Source organism: Microtus pennsylvanicus, chromosome 22 (genome assembly GCF_037038515.1).
Source record: "Microtus pennsylvanicus isolate mMicPen1 chromosome 22, mMicPen1.hap1, whole genome shotgun sequence".
Lineage (NCBI taxonomy): Eukaryota > Metazoa > Chordata > Mammalia > Rodentia > Cricetidae > Microtus > Microtus pennsylvanicus.
This window is the reverse complement of record NC_134600.1, coordinates 34,106,817-34,129,880: the sequence shown is the minus strand read 5'-3', so window position 1 is coordinate 34,129,880 and position 23,064 is coordinate 34,106,817. Positions and strand designations below refer to the sequence as shown.

At 46.6% G+C, this 23,064-nt stretch overlaps 2 protein-coding genes across 7 annotated transcripts in view; one reads left to right on the top strand and one right to left on the bottom strand.

Annotated features, from left to right (window-relative positions):
• Nucleotides 1–6,132: 6,132 nt before the first annotated feature.
• Tmem60 (transmembrane protein 60) lies at nt 6,133–10,114 on the bottom strand. The gene is made up of 2 exons (XM_075956236.1): nt 9,983–10,114; nt 6,133–6,753 (listed from the first exon to the last, which is right to left on the bottom strand). The coding sequence occupies exon 2, from the start codon at nt 6,701–6,703 to the stop codon at nt 6,302–6,304; it is 402 nt and encodes a 133-aa protein (XP_075812351.1). The 5' UTR covers nt 6,704–6,753; nt 9,983–10,114; the 3' UTR covers nt 6,133–6,301.
• Nucleotides 10,115–10,586: 472 nt separating this feature from the next.
• The window catches only part of Phtf2 (putative homeodomain transcription factor 2), an 86,148-nt gene continuing 73,670 nt past the window's right edge, over nt 10,587–23,064 (top strand). For 5 of the 6 annotated variants that reach the window (XM_075955893.1, XM_075955895.1, XM_075955897.1 and 2 more), the window contains exon 1: nt 10,587–10,710. The gene's annotated coding sequence lies outside the window, so the exon portion shown is untranslated. Of the gene's footprint in view, nt 10,711–14,639; nt 14,854–23,064 lie in introns of those variants that run through there. The other variant, XM_075955894.1, reaches the window with a different exon arrangement.

Below are 23,064 nucleotides of genomic sequence, written 5' to 3'. Positions count from 1 at the left end.
GTCTTTTTACCTTTGTTTTGTAATTATTTTCTTAAATTTAACATTTTAGTCTCAGACTCTTTGCAAGTTCCTGTTTCTGTCTTCAGATGGTAAAATCCTGAAAGTGATTCTAACCTGAAAGTTCTTCCTTAATCTACCTCAAGGCAGAAATAAACATTACATTGCCCCAAGAGAGGGAACACCGAGGTCATTTTGGATCTTCAGTTAGGTGTGGGTTCTGGAGTGCACAGACCCGAATATCTCTATTTCAAGACGAGGATGGGAGCACCATTGTTTTCAAGATAGGTTGTTAAGTGACATGGTGAACTTTATTTGCTCAAGTGGTAGGAAAAGCTCTTATTCTTTCTCTAGCCTGATTATAACTAGTATAACTAGATAGGAAAGCAACATTGAACTGGTTTTAAAATGGATTGCTTATTTAATGAGAACACGATGCTTAATCTGGCTCTGACTGCTTACCTCGGGGAGTGAGTAGGACGGCGGAGGAGCCTTGCAGCCCTTTCTGGTTTGCTGGCTGGTCCGATTGAACACACGTGAACCCCAGAGCTACAGTCCCAGGTCTCAGACATTCTTTCAGGCTGGCCTTGCAACCCAGGCAGCCTTGAAGGCTTCCCGCCTTATTGTTTAGTTCCTGTAGATTGTTGTGTACTGCAGATGGAAATGAAGAATATTAAACATGGTAGCTGGGTGGTGGTGGTGCCACACCCCTAATCCCAGCACTCAGGCAGATCTCTGTGAGTTCAAGGCCAGCCTGGTCTACAGAGCTAGTTCCAGGACAGGCTCCAAAGCTACAGAGAATCCCTGTCTCAACAAACAACAACAAAAAGAATATTAAACACAAAACCTTTCTTCTTTATGAGTAATAAGAGGTTAAATTAAGAGACATATATACTGATTTCTTAAAAAATATTTAATTTTATGTGTATTTGGTATGAAGGTGCCAGATACCCTGGAGCTAGAGTTATAGACAGTTGTGAACTGCCATGTGGATGCTGGGAATTGAACCCAGGTCTGCTGGGAGAGCAGCCAGTGCTCTTGACCACTGAGCCATCTCTCCAGCCCCTATATATACTGATTTTTGAAAGAGCAAGGCAGTGGGAGGAAGTAATCTTGCATTTCAGGAATGTATTTTTCTAGCTCATCCTAGATGTCATATCTGATTAAAGGACATGAATGAGCAGAGAGACTATGGGCAAGTAGAATCTGTGTTCAGTAGAAACAGAAAGCAAACTGTTAGTTTCTTCTTAAGATAGTACATCTTCCCATGTATGGTGTTCTGCCTGCGTGTGTATCTGTGCCACTCCTGTGTGCAGTGCCCACAGAGGCCAGAAGAGGGCTCTGGATACCCTAGAGTAGTGGTTCTCAGCCTTCCTAATGCTGCAACCCTTTAATACACAGTTCTTCATGTTTGACTCCAACCATAAAGTTATTTTCGCTGCCACTTCATAACTTTAATTTTGCTACTGCTATGAATCATAATGTAAATATCTTTTTTTTTCTGATGGTCTTAGGTGACCCCTGTGAACGGGTCATTTGATCCTCCCCAAAGGGCTGAGAATCACTGATCTAGGACTAGTTATATAGCCTGTTGTACACGGCCATGTAGTTGCTGGGAACTGAACCCAGGTCCGCTGGGAGAGCAGTCAGTGCTCTTGACCGCCGAGCCATCTCTCCAGCCCGCTTGTATGCTTCTTTACTGTGATTTGCTTACCATTGTGAAAATACAAGAACTTTGTTCCAGAGCTAACTTGGAGAGTTTGTCCTCTCAGAATTTTCTTGTTGAAATTCTATTTAACTGAGCCACAGTATTATGGGAAACGCCTCGTCCACTGTCTTCTTCAGAAAATTAGCTTTTGCCAATTCTCTTTCTCTTCAGTGAGATTCTGGGGAAGCTGTGTCTTCCTTTCCTCTTCTTCCCTCATTTACCGTGCCTTTTCTTTACTCTTCATTCTTAACCCCTCAGCAGGGATGGGGTTTCGAAAGGATGCCGTTGCTGCCAGATCCGTCCGTGAGACTTTTGTTTAATACTGCTGCACTTAGCTTTTTCTTCCTCTCTCCCTACTTCCTTCCCTTCCTCCCTTCCCCCTTCTTACGCTCCCTCCCTTAAAGCTCTGTGACATCCATTCTTTGGGGAATGGTGGTAGGTTTTGGGTGTTTGGAAGGGTTCATGAGCCTCTCTAAAGAGGATAGTCACCATGGGCTTTCCTTTAGTCTCCAAGCTCTCTGACTGCAGAACTTTCAGTTGGTCTGGTTTTTCATTTACGTTTTAATTATCACCCCCGTCCCTTACCAACAAACACTGGCAACCCCTTTCCCCCTCTATTTGGTTATTGGCATTTCTGTCTACAGTGTCATCTCTCGGGAAATCGTTTCTTTCCCTGCACCCGATGAGACAGCGGTACAAATGCGACAGTCAGAGCAGACCATAGCGTCACAACTATAGCCGTGGCTGCCCCTGGAAGGTGACGCCCGGTATGCCGGCTGGTGAAGGGAATGGCAGAACACGACGGATGCTTAGCACATTGCTGGCTTCCTTCAGAAGCCCTGCTAGAGCTCTGGGCCGAGGTAAAGGTGTGGCACATCACAGACTGCCCGCTGACCACAGATGCAAGCAGTGATGGGAAACAGGAAATGGGAAGATAGCGCTACGGGCCTAGTGTTGGGTGGAGAGCACTTGCTACCCGCTGGGGATTCTCCCCATCCACACTGCTCACACTCTTGTTTGTAAGAGACCCCGCCAACATTTGCCTCATGTTTAGCTTTACCATTCTGAGTTGTTGCTCCTCTCTGTCCTGCCCTTATAGACACTAATTTTGTGCTTATTCTGAGAACAGCAAATCATTAAATTCTTCTGGTAGTTTGTAAATGCTAAAGGATCGATCATTTCACTCAACAAAGACAAATACCCATTTTCCTTTATGGCTCAGGGACGTGCCTGCCCTTCTATGGATGGAAATGATTATGTACTTTGCTTTCCCTCTCAGCTCTGCTTATTAATTTTAATTCTCATCTGCTGAGCTGCAGAAAAGCAAAGTAGAAAACAGGCCAAATTTCTGAGGCTAGCAAACTTGTAAGAATCTTAAACCTTTTCACGGTGTCAACCTTCTGACTCTAATCTGACCTTGTCACCTAGAAAAGTGTCGGCGTAGTTTGTGGCTGTCTTGCGACACACCTGTGTGCTGCAGGCCAGACAGGCTCCTATCTAATCTGAGCACAGATCTGTCCTTGGTCCTGGAGAACTCTCCAGGAGTGGGCTGTTGTTTGTAGAGCTAGCTGGGGGAAAGATGTTCATAGATCATGACTTCCATTTCATGAAGATGTCTGCTCATAACTGTTCTTATTGAGAAATACCCTTTTGCTTAGACTGAAAAAGTGCTGTCTATAAGTTACGTATCTATCATAACTCAGAGAACAGTGGCCTCAGCAGGAGCCTGCTTGTTACTTGAGGCAGTGATTATGCATCTTATAAAAAGGAACCCAGAAGGCATTTTTTCTGTAATACTATGTATTTCCCACCAACAAGCATCTTTTTTTTGGGGGGGGGGGGAGGTTGTTTTTGAGACAGGGTTTCCCTGTAGTTTTAGAGCCTGTCCTGGAACTTGCTCTACAGAACAGGCTGGCCTGGAACTCACAGAGATCCACCTGCCTCTGCCTCCATCACCGCCCAGCTGCAGCTTTTTAATGTTTCTCACGAGCCAATGTTGAGATGTTATTAATGCACACATTAATCATTTCCTGTGCTGCCTTAGGTGTGTCGCACAAGACAAAGGTTGCAAACTGAGAACCTGCCAGAGGCTACTAAACTTGTTTTATCCTCACGAATGAGCGGGTTGGTTACTGTTGTCTTCTGCATATAATTCTTACTCATGTCTTTTCCTTTCTTGTTACAGTTGTTCTGGGAAGGAATAACTATCACACTTTGACTTTAGGAGAACTTATCATTAAGGCCAATTGCTTGAAGCAGGGTGCTGGTGGCGGCAATGCCTTTAATCCCCTGCACTCAGGAGGCAGAAGCAGGTGGATCTCTGAATTTGAGGCCAGGGTGGCCTACATAGTGAGTTCCAGGACAGCCACGGTTACAGAGAGAGCAGCCAGGGATACACAGAGAAACCCTGTCTAGAAAAGAGAGAGAGAGAGAGAGAGAGAGAGAGAGAGAGAGAGAGAGAGAGAGAGAGAGGCGCAATTGCCTGAACAATTTTATCTGAACTAAGTGATTCTCCAGCTTGTTTATTACAATGGGAATTTTATTTGAATTAATGATCTGCTCCAAAGGCCTGTTTGGATTTGTCTGACCAAGCCTAAATCCTCACTTCCAAATACTGTTTTTATGACTCCTACGTTTAGATACTCAAAAATAACACTCCGTGGCCAGTTAACTGACAGGAAGATATTTGCAACCAGATGTTTTTTGGTTAGCTTTTTAATTTCAAAAGCCTAGCCGGGCGGTGGTGGCGCACGCCTTTAATCCCAGCACTCGGGAGGCAGAGGCAGGCGGATCTCTGTGAGTTCGAGGCCAGCCTGGTCTACAAGAGCTAGTGCCAGGATAGGCTCCAAAGCTACAGAGAAACCCTGTCTCGAAAAAACTAAAAAAAAAAAAAAAAAGCCTAATGTAATTTAAGCGGTCTTTGTGGTGTGTGGCTGCTTTTATTATCTCTATTTACAAGGAAGAAATGTATTAAAATAATCTTTGGAGGCCCTGGAAGATGGCTTACTGCTGAAGAGTGAAGACCCCAGTTTGGATACCCAGCACTCAAGCAAAAGCTACATGTTTGGGCGGTGGAGTAGCAAGCAGGTTCCGGACTCAGGGGACTACTAGCTGGTAGTCTAGCCAATCGGCAAACTTTGGAGGACAGCGGGTGTTGCCCTCTCTCTTCCATACACACGCATGGATGCCTGCGCACACCAGTAGCCACCTGCACAGAAATTCTGTATCAGCAGTGAGACAGAAGGCCTCTAGCTAGGCTTTCCTCAAATTCAAAATTCTGCTCCTCCACCAGAGTGCTGGAATTATGGGATGCATCATCTCACTCTCTGCCTATGGTAGATCCTTTAAAACCACCAAAATGGCCACTTTAGACCCTGACAGGGCTAAAAGTGACAACTAGGACAAAAGCAGTCTCTTGAGGCTAGAGAGGGCGAGTGGTTAGCAGCTCACACTGCTCTTGCAGAGGCTGAGGCGGATCCCGTCACCCGAGCCAAGCATCTAACCGCAGCTCCAGGCAGTCTCGACCCGCTGGCTTCTGCAAGCACGTGCACACACATACACAAAATCCTAAAAAAAAAATCTCCCCAAAACACCTTTTCTCCCCCCTCTCCGAGACAGGGTTTCTCTATGGCTTTGGAGCCTGTCCTGGAACTAGCTCTTGTAGACCAGGCTGGTCTCGAACTCACAGAGATCCACCTGCCTCTGCCTACTGAGTGCTGGGATTAAAGGGGTGCACCACCACCGCCTGGCTAATTCTAAAAAAAAAAAAAAAAACCAAAAAAAAACCTTAAAAGCACTTACAAGTTCAGCAGTTACGAGCACTTCCAGAGAGAGAGAGAGACTGGGGGGTTGATCCCTTGCCCTCCCCCCCCCATGGTCTTACAACCATCTGCAGCTCCAATTCTGGGGACCATGCTCTCTCTCTGGTCTCACGTGAACTCATCCAAGATGCCCGGCATTCCCATGAAGGTAAAACAAGAATTTTATCTCCAAGTTTTGATATGCTTCACCTCTAAACTTGAGAAGTATGGGTACCTGGACTTTGGCATTGGTTAAGTTTGCTGTTGTGGCAGCCGCATAGAATATCTCAAACCTGAACACTTCAGTCAGGCTCTGTCTGAGACTCCCAGGACAAAGAGGCAGAGCTGGCTCCGATGACGTAAATAGGCTCATCCTAGGCCGCAGGAAGAACTCAACGTGAGCATACCCCACTTGGAAATGCCAAACTAAGGTTCTTTCTGAGTTGGACATGAGGTTGCATCCCTAGAATATTTTCATAACCAAGTTCTTCCCTCGTAGTCTAGAAGCACACATATACACCTGGTCTACACAGAGCACCGTCCAGCAAACTCACACAGAGTTCACAACTGAAGGCTTTACATTCACTTCACGTTTTGACCACACACAAGGTGAGAGGCACAGAAAAATAAGGTCAGAAACAAGCTTTATTTACACAGGGATAACAAAGATATCAGCAACTCAAATACTGAATAATTCAGCTTTGGGTTGGCTACAAGTTCCTGCCTCCACAACCCTGTTCATGGCAGCTTAGAACTACACTTGGTACTTCCCGTCAGGTCTCCGGTGTTCTGGAAGTCAGTCTCTCACAAAGAAGACGTTATATCCAAGTTCTGTCAGAGCGCCAGCCAGCAAGGCCCACAGCGGGATGAAGACATAGGAGAGGTTCATGGTAGTGAACTGTTCCAGCCTCGCGCAGAGTGCCAGGCAGAAGGCCAGCTTGAGTAACATGGCGACGAGGTACCAGGCTTTCTTTTTGATATTGTGTGACCCATGCCGGGGGTCAAAGCCAGACTTACACCGTCCAGCCATTTTCACGATCAGCATGACGAGAAGGATAGTGTCAAATATCCAGACTGGAATAAATATGAGGAACCAGTTCCAAGGGGCCTTCTCATCCAGTTTTAACACCAACATGATCAGGAAGAGTAACGTGAAAAGCCAGGTGAGGAGTACTCTCTGAGCCAAGGACATTCTCATTTACACAGTTTCAAGAGGATGTTTCAGGGCTGAGGTAAGGGAGATACACCCTAGAAAAGAAAAAAGCTCAGGGTGTGACAGCAGAAATCACTTCTATTCCTAGAAAAGTTGGCTGCTTCCTACTTCCCAGTCTTTCTAATTTAGAAAACACTGTCCTGTAGCAACAACCACCCTTTCTGTATGCATGCAAGTATGCATATACATGTATATTAAAAACATTCTGTCCTGAATTATGTGTATGTGTGTGTGTATGCATGCAAGTGCAGGTGCCCTCGGGCTGGAGGTGGCAGATTCCCCTGGGACACTGCAATCCTCCCTCTAGTAGCCTGCAGTTCTCCGTAGGAGCAGCCTGTTCCTGGCTGCAGAGCTGTTTTCCCAGCCATTGTCATCTCTTCCAGTCCATCACTGTAGTGCTAAGATTTTTAGTGTAGACACTGGGTATGAACCTATTCAAGAGCAGTTGGTTTCTTCTCAGCGCTACCCCGCAAGCCCACGCTGTGACTATTGCAACTCAGCAATGATCTTAAGCTCTCTGCACACTTGCAAACCTATAGGTTTGCATTTAATTTCAAGAGGTGCTAACACTGAGCACCTGAGGCACAGCAGTGGACCAGGCAATGCGGTTTATAAGGGTGAAATGGCTAATATAAGCTCAATGCATGAAGACTGCAAAGTTGCTGCTGGGCTAAGTAACGCAGAAGGCATCGATAATCATTGTTTCCTACATTTGTAAGTATTTTCTTGCTAAACAGACCACTTAAAAAACTAGATATTTTGTCATTACTTCATGACTAATTATCCTATGACAAGGATCTTTTACATCACTATTCTCTCTAAATCTACTCTAAAATACTTATTAAAAAAATTCAAGTCTAGTATGTCTGCATGTGTATGCCACTTGTGCAAATGCCCTAGAGAAGAAGAAAACGTCAACTCCTAAGACTTTTTCTGAATGTGAGCATGAGCTGGCACCCCTGGTGGTGTCCCCGGCGTGAGAGGTATAGGCAGTCCTGAACAAGCTAGTATGGGTCCTGGGAACTGAACTCAGGTCCTCTGGAAAAGCAGTAGCTTTATAAACCATCACCATCTCTCCATGACCCTTACTTTTGTTCACAATTTAAGACTTACTGTTACTCTAGGATATATCCTCAAATCTGAAAGGCCTAGGATCCACTTCTTGCCAGAATATCTTCAATTTCTCTTATTTTTTTCAATGCTAACATCACTAAACTCATTCTTGAAACCTCCATTCTCAACTGGGACGGCATTAACTTTTATCTTAGCTTACGGTATAAATAAGGTCTTACATCTAATTTTCACGTATGGATTTACAGACCATTAAGACGAAGGGTAGATACAACGGGAACTCAGAAGCCAAACCACATGCAGCTGAGTAAGGACTTAGGCAGGAAGGGATGGAAACAGGTGAGAAACATAAGTCCTTTAGCTATGTGGGGAAGGAAATGAAACACAGGACTTGAGACCGGGAGAGGACTAAGTGGAAGTATTTAGTCCTCTCTCCACTAAAGGTCCTGGAGACAGAACTTACGTCATCAGCCTCGGTGGTAAATGCATTTACCTGCTAAACCATCTTGCCAGCCCAAGAAAAAACACTTAGGAACGTAGACTCCATGATAAAGCCCAGGGGAAAATAAGCCCCTGAAAAAGGACACACTGAAGATGAACAGACTAGAGAGAAATAGACAGATCAGAAAACAAAGAGGCAAACAAAGGAATGGGTGCTAGAGAAGATGCAGGGAAACAGGAAGAGCTGCAGAGCTGGAGAGAGGGAGCAGTGTGCTTAACTGTGCTGATGTGCTCTGCTCAAGGGTGGCAATCTTCAGCAAGTGCACATCCTTTATGGTTGGGCAGTTAGCTGTGGATGTCCTTGTGCCTTCTCAGACCCATCCATTTGCATTCGCTTGGGTTGTAAATGCTTTGGACTGCGGTATTTCGGCTTTTAGGTAGGCTTTCTTTTTTGAGACAGAGTCTCAGTATGTAGCTCTGGCTTGCCTAGAACTTTGCTACTACAGACCAGGCTGGCCTTGAACTCAAAGAGCTACCTGACTTTGTCTCCGTTGGGTTAAAGGCATGGGGGTGTAAAGAAACTGCTCATACAGGGCTCAGTTCTGGAAAGCAGTTTTCTTTACTGGTCCTTCCTTGCTGGAAGCCTTATACAGTGGAGTGGGATGGTTTTAGAAGCAGAGGTGGAGGTGTGGGTAGGCTATTTAATTAACTACATATGTTTTTAATCCTGTGAATGTTTGCTCAGTCCCAACCTCTGATTTGGTCAATTTTAAGAGCCTTTACGAATATTTGTGATCACATGTCCCTTTACTGTAACTTTTCTGTATGCCACAGGATATGAACTTCTTTTTTATTTTTTCTTCCCTCAGAACAAGTACCAAGTTGTCTGCAATGACCACAGGCACTTTGGGACAAGACACGGAAGAATGCAAGGGCTTAAGCCTGTTGTGGTTATAAGTTTCTAATTGTGGGGCAAAACAAAACTCGACTGCAGGAAAACACTCTCAACAAGGAAAACAGCCTTACTGAGATTCAACTGACATTTAAAGGCTGGACTACAATGGTGATACGGATTCCAGTTTTACAAAAACGTCTTAATAGGGGCAAAGAGTTTATTTAGCTTTTACCACCACTCTCTCTCTCCAAGGGACGGTCAAAGGTGCACACCAAGGCTGAGATTTACTCAATAGATATTTCCCACTCGAGGTGGTTATTTCTGGTACACAGGAGGTAGGGTTTCTGCTCATGATTCCGGATCCACTGTGCAAACCTCCAGTTTTCGTTTTGTTTTCTCCACATGGAGATCTACAGGTCTCTTATCCTTTCATCTGCATCTAGCGATCAGTTGTGTGCAGCAGATCGGTCCAAGGTCCATCCCTCACCATTCGATTCCCCTTCTCCCGCTACTGTCAACACTCTCCGTACCCAAAGGCAGCTAGCTCCGTTTCGTAAGATCACCATTTCCGCTACAAACCCAGTGTCCTCCCAGCTGACAACCTGGCTGATTTTAGGGCGCATCAGCACTGGAACGTTAAGGTTGCTGCTCAACTATCCCGGTCTTCGGTAGGCAAACGCCCACGGTGGTTTCGTGGGGCTGCCCTTACTCTCCCAAACCTAATGCTGGAATTGAATGCGGTTTGTGCGAGATGTACCCGGTAGTCGACGAGCCGCGGCGTGATGGGCTGAGGGTCACCCAAGCACCGGGCGGCTCGGGCGGGTATCGAACGGGCAAGGGCCGAGCTCCCGACTCACCTGGCAGAGCGGCCGGCGGGCGAGCCGAGAGGACGGCGAAGGTCGGGAAGTCCGCCAGTTTGGGTCCTCGTCCTCTTCCACCCTGGTCCCCCCCATGAAAGCCTCAGCTGATCACATAATTAGGAGAAGGTAAGAGTTCCGCCTCTCCGAACCGCCTCAGCCGAGGCCCTGCACAAGCCAGGGCCCCGCCCACATCCGGGGCCGTTCCCGCCGCCCTCGGCCTATGCCGAAGCACGGAGCGGACGCTGGCCGCCTCTCTTCGGTACCTCCCCACCGGTCATTGGTCCATTTAGCCGCCAGTAACTGACCGCCTTCCCTTGAGCCCGCCTCCTAGTCCTATTGGTTAAGAGAGCTGCCAGTCTAGGCGTCGGCCCCGCCCCGCTCGCCCGGCCCCAGCGACCCGGGGACTGAAGCGCAGACTCCGTGGCGAGCCGAGGGGCGGAGCGTCCCGGGGGGCGGAGTCGGGGCGGGCGGCGCAAACTCCGTGGCGAGCCGGGGGAGCGGGGCGGGGCGTCCCGGGAGGGGCGGGGCAAGGGGCGGGTGGCGCAGACTCCGTGGCGGGTCGAGGGGCGGAGCGTCTCGGGGGCGGAGCGCGGGGCGGGCAGCGCGAGGGTGGCGGCGGCGCGCCGCCGGCGGCGGGGCTTTAGCTCTACGGGCTCCGGCGGCGGCGCTCTCCTCGGCGTGTCCGCGCGTCTCCCAGCCGCTTCCCAGCGGCGCAGGCGGCTACGGTAAGCGCCGCGGCTCCGTGCTCGGCTGGCCGCGTGGAGGGCTTCGGGGTCACACGGGATCCCGGGGCCGTGCGGACCGGGCGGCGGGGCGGCTGGCGGGATCGGGGCGCGGGCTCCGGGGTCGGCGCGGCGGTGCCCCCAGCCGCGGGCACCTGCGGGCCCGGCTCGGCCGCGGCCCCCTCCCACCGCCGGGGCGCGGAGGCTGCGGGTCGGGGCTCGGGCGCGGGGTGGGCGCCCGCGCCTCTGCGCGCTGCCGGCGTGGGGTGGCGCGGTCCCCGGAGGGCGTAGGGGGCGGCGAGTGGCCCGGGCCGGCCCCCGCGCGAGGTCCGCTATCGGCGGGAGGCGCGGGCTCGCGGTGCGGGCGCCCTGCGTGCTGCTGGCGCTGCCCGCGCGGGAGGGCAAGCAGCTGCTGCAGCAGCCCCGGCGCTGGAGCTGCGGATCCGGCGGTGACTGCAGAGGGGCGGCTGCCCGTGTCCTGTGCGCGGGCCTTGCAGGCTGCCTGAGGTCTGCAAACAATGCGGCGGTCCTTAGGCATGCTCACCTTTCTTCTGCCTCGTGTTGACAGCCCTCGTTCTGGTATTGTTCTGGCGTTGTGCTTTCTAACTCATCCCCGCCTTGCTAACTTCGGGGGTCATTTTGCTAACTATTTTATTTTTATCCTGACAAAACCGAGGAACCGCGTTAACGTGTGCCACCGGGAAAGTAGACTCTTGAACAATTAATTAATTTCCCTGTGGGTTTTCCATACGTAGGTGCTGCTGAAATTAGCTTTGCAGTTCACAATTGTTTTTGTCAGTGGTAGGTTTTGCTTACTTTGATGTTATTTTACGTGTCATACTTTTGCAGTTTTTTTATTGCTTTAACCAAAACATTTCTCTGGTTTTTTGCCTTTTTCCCCTTCTTCTGAGTCTTTGATTATAAACTTAACCATGACTTGGCTAGGTACTTTTGTAAATTCTTTTTTCCCAAACTGGATGAACCTGCGTAAGCACCGTAGTTCAAGACCTAACTTGGCATTACAGGCTGTAGATTAAGAGAGAAAGAAATGTGTATTCCTTTGAGTTTTATGGCTCAGACTCCAGATGAGAGGGCTGGCGAGGTCTAGGTAGATGTCTGGGCCATGTCTGCGCCCAGAAAACAAAGTGGTCCAGTACATCCCCCCCCCCCCCTTGGAAGTGGTCTGCCTCCTGCACAGGGAAGCTGTTGAATGCCTCAGACAGTGGCAGTCTAGGTGTTAGGTGGGAAGGTTCTGATTTTCACCATATTGTAGCATAGCCTGAAGATGTAAGCATTTCAAGGGCAGCTCGCAGCGTGGGCACTCTGCTTAGTCAAGCCTGCTAGAGTAAATATTTTAAAGGCCAAGTTGGCACTGGGCAGTTGATCCTAAAAATAAAGATGACTTGAACAGTTTTTAAGTGGAAACTTTTTTGGCTAGTTTGTTTTTATGTATAATTGTAAGGGATTTGGAATGTGAACGGCTTCACTAAGAGAATTTATGTTAATATGTTGAGAAAATGAAGATCAGAAAGTAGTCGGAGTATTTATGTTTTTTTTTTTTTTCGAGACAGGGTTTCTCTGTAGCTTTTTTGGTTCCTGTCCTGGAACTAGTTCTTGTAGACCAGGCTGGCCTCGAACTCACAGAGATCCGCCTGCCTCTGCCTCCAAGTGCTGGGATTAAAGGCGTGCGCCACCACCGCCAGGCTTGTATTATTTAATCCAAGATTTCAATGGTAGTCAGTTGATGGGTTCACTTCTAACCAGTTTGGTTACAAGGACTGCGTTTCAAGCGATTGTGCTTCATCACTCCGGTAAAAATAGCTTAGACTTGTATAAAGAGACTAATAGACAACAATGTTGCAAAGCGATAAACTGAATCAAATTCTCATTGTAACACTTGGAGTTCTCTGTGTAATAGGCAGTGTTGATTGTTGCTGAAGACACAGGGATGGAGTCAGGCACTCTGACTGTTCTGAACAGCCGATTAAGAGGAGAGATAATTAAACAAACGATAATATCTCTCTATATTGTGAGAGAATGTGTGGAATCTGCCTGATTTTATGGAGAGTTTAAAGGACAGACATCAGCGCCAGGTGTGGTAGCATGTGCTTCTAATCCTATCTAGCATCTGAGAGGCAGAAGCAGGGGGATGTCTGGGTTTTAGGACAGCCAGTCTACGTAGTGAGACTTTTTCTCAAACAACAATGAAATGAGAAAGTCCCCAGAGGTTAAATACCTGTTGATCTTTCACTGTGAATGTGGTCCCCACATCAGTTTCCTTATTTGTTTAGCAGAGAGAATAGAACTTCCAAGTAGCTAGTAAGAGGATGATGGGTAGAAGGTCCAGGGAGGAGCTGTCTGAGAGCCTTGGCAACCTAAACGTGTTTTCATAACAGGGAAGGAAGGCATTCCATACAGAAGGCAGTCTCAGAACATTAGTATAGACCGAGAGACTGGGAACTGTAGTTTTGTATACAAGTACTCATGAATACCAGTGGTATCTACTAATTACATAGGATGTGTCTGGGCAGTGTGAGTATATCCACTTTTGATGGCTGGAAATTGCAAACCTATTACTAAATCGTCTTTGTTGCTGTGACAGAACATCATTACCAAGGCAACTTTATGAAAGAATTTAATTTGGTTTCATGGTTTTATAGGGAAAGAGTCTGCATCGGGCTGGCAGGGCACTGTAATAGTAGTTGGGAATTTACAAGGTTTTTTGTAAATAGGGCATCTGAGTGTAGCCCCGCCTACCCTAGAACTCTGTAAGGCCCGGCTGACCCTCTTGCCACTGTTTCCTGAGTTCTGGGATTAAAGGCATGCACCACCTCTGCAGGTGGAGAACTTCAGTCTTGATCCACAAGAATGAAGCAGATGGAGACAGAGAAATTGGAAATGGCTGGGCTTTTGAAACCTCAGAACCCACCCCTGCAGTGATGCAACTCCTCCAACAGGGCTGTACCCCCCAGTTTTTCTCAAACAGTTCCAAACTGGGGGGGGGGGGGTTGTCACACATCCAAATACACAAGCCTGTGGGGAACCATTCTCGCTTAAACTACCACATACATTAATAGAAACTATTTGTCTGTTGTTACAGTTTTACCTAATACTCTTTTTTTTTTTTTTTTTTTTGGTTTTTCGAGACAGGGTTTCTCTGTGGCTTTGGAGCCTGTCCTGGAACTAGCTCTGTAGACCAGGCTGGTCTCGAACTCACAGAGATCCGCCTGTCCCTGCCTCCCGAGTGCTGGGATTAAAGGCGTGCGCCACCATGGCCCGTACCTAATACTCTTCAGTACTTATTTTCCAACTGTCTATGCAATAAATTTTTTAATGTGTTTGTCTAGTTCTAAGTTATAAACAAAGACTAATATAGCACTCCTAGAGGTGTTTACGCTTACTTCATGGATTCTGTTTTGTCATTCTTTATGCCCCCAACCTCTTTACATAGACTAGAAACTCCTTTATTGGTTGACTATTTTTTTGGAGACAGGCTCTCCTTGGCAGGCTTGGCTGGCCTGGAATTCCCTAGATGGACCAGACTGGCCTCGAACTCAGGTTCTGCTTTCTCTGCACCAGCACCTCCAGCCTGCTGTTTTAAAGCTAGCTCAAGATGTTTTAGTGGGGCAGGATGTTGTAAATTGGGACTTCCCTTGAAACTGAGAAAAAAGTTCCGCGCTTATACTTCTCTGGTTAGCGTGGAGCTGCACATGCGTTGGTTTGTGAACCACCAGACGCTTGTGACTAAGACGACAGTCCATGTGATGTTTGGGACAGCTGCGTTTGCAGTTCAGGTTCTTAGTGCCATGCAAGTGGATAACATGGCTTTTAAAAAAAATCAAGAGGTTAGTTTGCAAATAAAAATGCTGATTGCAGGTGTTTTTTATGAGCACTAGGCAAGAAAGAAAACCTGCTGGGTTTAATTCTCGGCAGTGAACATGAGCCGGGGCAGGAAATGGCTGTGGTGAAGAACCTACCTGATGATAATCACAGCTTGATTAGATGTGACATTTAATGAGAGGAAGTAAAGAGGAGAATGCAGCTTTCTGGTCGTTAGCTCATCTGCAGGAATTTTGAGAAGTAGTAGGTCATAAAACACTGGATACGGGATCTGAAAGATAGACATTTATGAAAGATCTTTGCAAGGTATGTACCCAGGTTTCTGTGTTCCGTAGACTTGAGGTTTAGGTCTGAATTCTGCCTGCCGTTCACTAATTCGGCAACTGTGGGTTCATTGTTTAACCTTTTTGTAGTTTGGTTTGAGTCATAAAATAGAGATGTCTGTCTGGATAGATGTTAAAAAAATGTAAGTGAGAGACTGGATGCCTTGACACAGTGCTTGGCTTCTAAGACTTACTCACAAGCCAATTGCTGTAATTATTTGATTATATTGAACTCTAAAAAACAAAAAGCCCCGGTGGGTGTGATCGTATACACTTTTAATTCCAGCACTGGGGAAGCAGAGCCTAGCAGGTTTCTGTGAGTTCAAAGTTAGCCAGGACTGCGTAGTGAGGCAACCTTGTCTCAGAAAAATAAAAGGAACAAGGGGGAAAACTCTAAAGATAACAAAACCGAAAATGGCAAAGAGAAAAATAACTCAAGCTATCGTCTAGTCTGCTGAGTCATTCAAAGGCAGAGTTCAGTGAAGAATTACTACAGCAGCGTGCTGTGTGTGTGTGTATATATATATATAAAATGAGTTTCTCACAGTAAGTAGTTCAGACTCTCGAGAGTACATAGTTAATTCTTACTGCCCAGAACAGAATCACCGAGCTCAGGTCTCGCAGTGCGAATAAAGCAGACAGGCAAAGGGACTTGTTTTTCCTCACATCCCTTACTCATTTTCCTCCTAACAGACTTTAGTCTGTGTGTGTGGCGTGCATGCGTGCATCTATGGCGCATGCACATTTGTGTGTGAGGCTAGGCCAGGTGGCATTGGGTGTCCTCCTCAGTCACTCTTCACCTTACTTGTTGAGATAGGGTAGGGTGTCGCTGGACTTGGAGTTCCCCCGGGCCCTCCTGACTACGCACCAAGCTATGTGATGGCCGTGCAGGTGCATTGCACCGAGCTTTATTGCTTGGGTTTTAGGATGCTCAGGCTTGCAGGACAGTAGTAATTAAATCATCTCTGTGGTTGGTTGTTTTTTTTTTTTTACTCTTGGATTTTTGGGGGGCCCTCCACTCACCTCCCAAAAATCACACACAAAGACTTATTATTTCTTATGAATGCCTGCCTTAGCTTCCTTGTTTCTTGCCAGCTTTTCTTAAATTGTCCTGTCCACCTTTTGCCTCTGGGCTTTTACCTTTCTCTATTTTCGTAGATCCTTTCTTTCCTTCTTATTCCATGTCTGGCTGTGTGGCTGGCCCCTTGGGTCCTTGTTCTTGCTCCCCTCGATCCCAAATTTCTCCTTTCATTTATTCTCTGTCTGCCAGCCCTACCTATCCTTGCTCCTGCCTTGCTATTGACCGTTCAGCTCTTTGTTAGACCAGTCAGGTGTTTTAGACAGGCAAAGTAACACAGCTTCACGGAGTTAAACAAATGCAGTTAAAAGAACGCAGCACATCTTCGCATCGTTACACAGATGGAACTCATCTTAGAATAATATTCTACAGCGCATCTCCCAGCCCCTTTTTCTTAAATCCTCAACAGACACAGCCATTATTTCATTTTTAAATGTTTGGTTTTTTTTTCAAAGAAAACTTTATTATTGTGTTTGCATATGATACATGAGCGTGGGTGGGTCACAGCTGCGTGTGCAGGTCAGAAAGCACCCTTGTGGATTTGGTTCTCTCCTTCCCCCTTTCCGTGAGTCCCAGGGATCCATCATAGAAAGTTAGGCTTGTGTGGGGAACACTTTCCGAACGCTGAGCTTTCTAACTGGGCCTTGTTCTTCTGCTGCTGTGCTGAAGCACCATGGCCAAGGCAATTTACGGAAGAGGTTGCTGGGGTTTACAGTTTCAGAGAGTGAGTCCGTGGCCATCCTGGCAGGGCACATGGGTGGCAGGCAGGCCAGGTGTTGGAACAGTAGCTGAGAGCTTATGTCTCAAGCAGGAGTGGGGGTGAGGGACGAGGCAGCTCTGAACTGGGAATGGTGTGCGTTTGGAAACCTCAGACTGGGGACCAAGCATTTAAACATGGGGACCATTCTCATTCAAACCAGCACATCCCCCCCCCCCCCCTGCTCCCATACACTTGTAGCCGTATCATAATGCAAAATGCGTTGAGTGCATCTTCTAAGTCAAGGGAACTTAATAGAAGCTTATTGGGGTCTTACGGTTTCAGGGGGGTTGGTGGGGAGAAGCATGGCAGCAGGCAGGTATGGTGCTGAAGCTGGTGCCGAGAGCCACATCTCATCCTAAGTACAAGACACAGAGAGAGCCAACCGAGAAGAGTGGGGGCCTTTGAAAGCTCAAAGTCCGTCTTGAGTGATACAGCTCCTCTTTTCAAAACAGTTGCATCAGCTGGATACCAACCATTGAAGCATGCGAGACTGTGGGCAGTTCTCACTCAGAACACCACAGCCTTATCTTTTAATAGAGTGCTTTATTCTTTAACAACTTCATGTAACCTCAGCTGCCTCCTCCCATGTGCCCTTGACCCCATCATGTTTGCGTCTGCTTTTTCTTCTTTTGTTAACCGACCCTGTCTAGTTAGTGCTGCCTGTTGGAATGGCGACCCGTCTTGTTGGCTTGCTCTTGTGTAGGTGACCTTAGCTGGAGTCAGTTTATGGGTTGATAGCCATCCATGTCCAGAGGACAGCTGTCCTCCCAGTCCCTGACTCTCCCATCTCCTGCTCCCTCTTCTGTGTTTCTTGAGCATTGGGCACAGAGTTTGATACAGATGTCCCATTTAGGGCTGGGCACTCAACAGTCTCTTATTCTCGACACTTTGACCAGTACTTTAAATGCTTACCACCTTCTAAGGAAGCTTTATGACCCAAAGTTGAGGACAGCACTAATCTGTGTAGTAGGGAGACCCCTCGCTCCCGGCTGCCCAGACCCGAAACAGTCACTCAGAAACTATCATTTGAATCACCACTTGGCCAATAGCTTAAGCATATTTTTAGCTAGCTCTTATATCCTGAACTAACTCATCTTCATTAATCTGTGTGTCAACATGTGACTGTGGTTTACCAGCAAGGTTCCATCTGGCCTCTGTCTCTGGGGCTACATGGCTTCTCCTTGACTCCGCCTACTCTCTCTATATATATCTTTTCCAGCCTGGCTATATTCTGTTAAGCCATTGGCTGAAAGCAGCTTCTTTATTCATTAACCAATAAAAGCAACACATATACCAAATCTGAGTGTATAAAAGAAATATTTAGACGGTAGTTTGACAACATGAGCTTTTAGCAGAAACCCTAGGGCCTGTTACCTACTTAGCCATGGGCTTTGGATCATGTTTTGGTTTTTTTTTTTTTTTGTTTTTTTTTTTTTGTTTTTCGAGACAGGGTTTCTCTGTGGTTTTGGAGCCTGTCCTTGTAGACCAGGCTGGCCTCGAACTCGCAGAGATCCGCCTGCCTCTGCCTCCCGAGTGCTGGGATTAAAGGCGTGCACCACCACTGCCCAGCTTGGATCATGTTGACGATAGCAGGCGCTGATTCTTCTTGTGGAGTAGGCCTCAGGTTCATTCCTTCTAAGACCTTGGTGCCAAGCCATTAATAATATAATTGTAGAGGCTTTAATGGCAAGGGATCCCTGGTGACAGAGGCTAGTTAAACTGTGCGTCTCCTGAGTGTTTACATCGTACATCCCTTTGCTTGCTTTTGGGTGCTGAATATACAGATGTAAAATGTGTCGAAAAGTAAATTGGCCTTGTTTTTCTCTTATATTCCCTGACAAGAACCTGGATGGTTCTTTTACTATGCCAGCTGAAAATTGTGGAGTATCTTTATTCTTCTCTCCCATGTTGTCTGTGTCGAATTAATTACCACATTTGACTATTCTCACTACTAACTATTTAACCATGCCCTGTCTCAGTACCCACAACTGAAAAACAAGAGACCAAACCAAACCCCTTTGCCTGACTTGGTTTAGGCCCCCATCGTCTTTCAAGTTAATCTTGTTACTTTCTTTCCTTTTCATTTAGCCTCTTAGTAATCAATTTTTATCTAACACGGAATGTGCGTGTGCCAAGTTACACAAGTACCAGATCTCTCCGTGTACTTTGGGTCTCAGCAGTTTGCGTGGTTTTCTTTCTGGGTCTGGAAGTTTCTTTCAAGGGAGAATTTTAACTCCATGCTAATGCTTTTGTTGTTGTTGACAAATGGCTAGTCAATTTATTTCTCCCTCACTGAGCATCGATGTCTTGATTCTTTGAAGGGATTGCTTCATCTAGTCATATTTATTTCTCCCTCACTGAGCATCGATGTCTTGCTTCTCTGAAGGGATTGGTTCACTTAAGTTGTTAAATTCACAGGCATAATTAGTGCTCCTAAGCTTTTTAAGGCCTGTGGGATCTGTCGTCAGCTGAGCACAGTAGCACATGCGCTTGGGAGGCAGAGGCTGGCAGATCTCTGAGTTCAGGCCAGCCTGGTCTATGTGGTGAGCTCTAGGCAAGCCAGGGCTGCACAGGGAAAGAGTATCTAAAGGGAGTGGAGGTGTTTCTACTCCTAGTCTTGACTCTGGGAATCTGTCTCAGCCCCGCACCCCCGGTGGGCTCTGACTAAGGGTTTATCTGTTGTTGACTATACCAATGAAACAGCCTTTGGTTTCCTGTTGATTTTTTTTTTAATACTTATCATCAGTGATTTATATTCCTTATTATTTCCTGTCTGCTGTTTATTTACCTTGAATTTTGTTTCTCTCGACTTAATTGATATCCTGAGCTGGAAGCTTAGCTCATTTAAAATTTTTATCCTCCTGCAAAATAAAAGTTTAATTTTATAAGATTCTTTTTAAATGGTGTTTTTTTTAAAACATTCATATGTGTATCTATTGTGTGTATTGGGCATATTTTCACCTCACACCTTGCTGCTCTCCCTGTTCACTTTCCTGGTGTGTGTGTGTGTGTGTGTGTTTGAGTGTGAGTGCACATTTGTGCCGAGCACATGTCTGTATAACATCTAGCACCCACAAATAATAGAAAACATACTGTTTTGTCAGAGGTTGGCTTAATCTATTAGTGTGATTAGTTGCATCCTGTAAATGATAGAACTTTGTTCTTTATGGCTAAAAGTGATTCCTTGACGAACTTTTGTCCAATTTTCTTACCCATTTTTCTACTGGACAACTAAGGAGATTGCATAATTTAGCTCTTGTGAGCAGTACTGTCGCAAACACTGCTGTGCAGTCTGTGTGATGCAGCCTGGGAGTCTGTGGGTGTGCACTCAGGATGATGTAGCTGACTGTGCAGAGGACAGTGCCAATTCTTAGGAGCCCTCCACACCGACTTCCAGTGACGAGACCATGTGCGTCTCCACCCTTGGCCACGAGTCCCTTCTGTCTGCCCGAACCAGCGTTCGCTGTTCTCGTTTTCCTCACAGCTGACATTCTGACGGGAACAAGGCGGGATCTCAGTGTGGCTTTGATTTGACGGCTAGTGAAACAGAACAATTTTTCATGTTTACTGGCCATTTAGTTTCATCTTTTTTAAAGAACTGTTCATCACCTTCTCTAGATACTGTTGGTAATTTGAGCCTACAGATTTGGGTATCTTACATCTTTGTTTCCTGTTTCTTATTAAGATTTTTAATCGTTTATTTTGTGTGTGTTGTCTGTGTTTGTGCTTGCACACGAATGCACGTAGGATGTCCACAGGCAGGAACGGGCACTGTGCGTGAGCCAGGACAGCTGTAGGATTTGCTTGTCTCCGACCCGTGTGAGTTCCTGGGGTCAACTCAGGTTGTCAGGCTTGGTGGCGAGCGCTGTTACCTGCTGAGTCATCCTGCTGGCCCCAGTTTAATTTTAGTAAGACATTTTATTAGCCCTCAGCATGATCCTGTCTGTCTGTTCGTGGTGGATTAATTTTGTTTTCGAAATGGTCTCATTTTGTAGTGCTGAGTGGTCTGGAACTTGTGGTAATCCTTCTTACCGTCTTCGCAAGTGCTGAGATTACAGGCGTGTGCCACTACACTGGCGTGGTTCTGGTTTACATGATTCACGTGCTCTTGAAAAGAATCCTGGGTGGAGTTGTGGACAGCCAGTGAAGCCAAGTTGGTTGCCAGCGTTAACTCTTTACTACCGTTTGGGTTTTGTCTTTATTCTTGTACTTAGTCTTCAGGGGTGTTGAAATCTTTCATTGTGGACTACTTGGTTTTCCAGCACTTCTGTCAGTCTTTGCCTAATGCATTTTGAAGCTCTGCTGCTGTATGCGTTCATATATTTTAAGTTTCATGATCTCTGAATGAATTGGATCCCTTTCTCCAATTAGAGGTAGAGTTAGGGTCTCTCCTTAGTTCTGATGATGTACTTTGGTCTGAAATCTACTCTCTATGGCCTGTGAGTTTCTTTTGATTACTAACAGTGTCGAATATTATTTTAATTATTTTTGGTTTTTGGTTTATCTCATTTTTCTCAAGACAGAGTTTCTCTGTGTAGCCCTGGCTGTCCTGGAATTTGCTCTGTGGACCAGGTTGGCCTTGATCAGAGATCTTCCTGCCTCTGCCTCCCTAGTGTTGGGATCAAAGGCGTGTGCCATCATGCCCAACTTATTGTTTAAAGTTTTAGATTTTACTTATTAACTTGTGTATTTATGTATAGATGCATGTGTGTGTGTCTTGTGTATGTATACACGTTGTGCGGAGGCCAGAGGTCCTTGTCAGGTGCTTTTCTCAATAACTTTTCCACCCTGTTTTTTGAGACAGTGTCTCTTTTGTTGGTTAGATTGGCTGGCGATCACACACCAGGCCCAGAGATTTATGTGTCTGAGTGAGGTCCTGGCGGTAGCATCTTAACGCTGGCTTGCATTTTAAATTCACTTTATTATTTCTTCTGTTTAATTTGGACCATTTTTCATTTATGGTTGTGATGTTGTTGGTTTGAAATCTACCATCTTACTTGCTCTTGTTTTTATTGAGATAGGGCCTCTCTGTGTAGCCCTGACTGCCCTTGCTTACCTAGTGCTGGAAGCTGGGAATTGAAGTCTGGTCTTCAGCAAACACAGTACTTGCTCTGAACTGCTGGGCCACTCTCCACTCCCCAGCTCAATTTCCTTTCTGAGGTGCTGTGTGTCAGACCAGGGCACGGTGTCAGCCACGTCATAACAGCCGTGTCCCCAGCTTACTGCATTTCTTTATCCCCGTTTCCTTTCTTCCTAGTGTTTTATACGCGCGCACACGCACACGCAGATCTACATATATATTCTTTCCTCCTAAATCACTTTTCCCCTTTATTCATAATGCCTTTTTTTACAGCCGCGTGTGCACAATTTTCACATGTGCTCACTCATAGATGGTTTTTAAACATAAAGCAAAGAAAGCCAGCCCACAAACCACAAGCCCAGAGAACCTAGACAACAATGCGGACACTAAGAGAGACTTACATGGATCTAATCTACGTGGGAAGTAGAAAGTAGAAAAAGACAGGATCTCCTGAGTAAATTGGGAGCATGGGGACCTTGGGGGAGGGTTGAAGGGGGGAGGGGAGAGGCAGGGAGGGGAGCAGAGAAAAATGTAGAGCTCAATAAATATCAATACAAAAACTGAAAAAAAAAAGAATACTCAGTATGACTTCGGATTAATTTTTTTATGTGTGTGTGTACATGTGTGTGTGTCTGTGTGTGCGTGTATGCGTGTGGAGCACGTGTACAGGCAGAGACAACCTGCAGGAGTCAGTTCTTTGTGTACCGTCTCCTGGGTTTGGACTTCAGTTCTCAGGCTTGGCCACGAGTCCCTTAACTCTCAGCCCTCTCGCTGGCTCTGACTTCGCGTTTTGAAAAGTGCTGCCGTGGCTGTTAGGGCCTGTTGTTTGATTTGTGCAGAGAATGTTCGTTCTAGTGAGGAGACTATGCGTTGGACTGATGTTGAATGGCAGGTGCTTCCTCGAGCTGTGGGTCTCCTTTGACGACCTGCGCACTGGTGAGAACGGGCTCCTGCAGCCTTTTCTCCCTTCCGGCCAGTCACTCACTGTCCAGTCACCATTCACTGTCTGTACTCAGAACTGCTGTGGCTTCCTCTGGATTGACCTCTCAGAGAGCCTGCTGCCCCATCTACATCTCACTCCAGTCTCTTTGCCTCTACAGGCGAAGGGAGGTCCTGGAGGCAGCGTACATTGGGTCTTGTTTGTTTTCAGTCACTGTATGTGTGTATGCCTGGGGAATCTAACCCAGCTCACTCAGATAATCACTAGGGAAGGTCTTCCCCGCTATTTAGAGACCGCCCTGTGCCTTCTTCTAGTTTTATTGCAGTACCCTTTGCT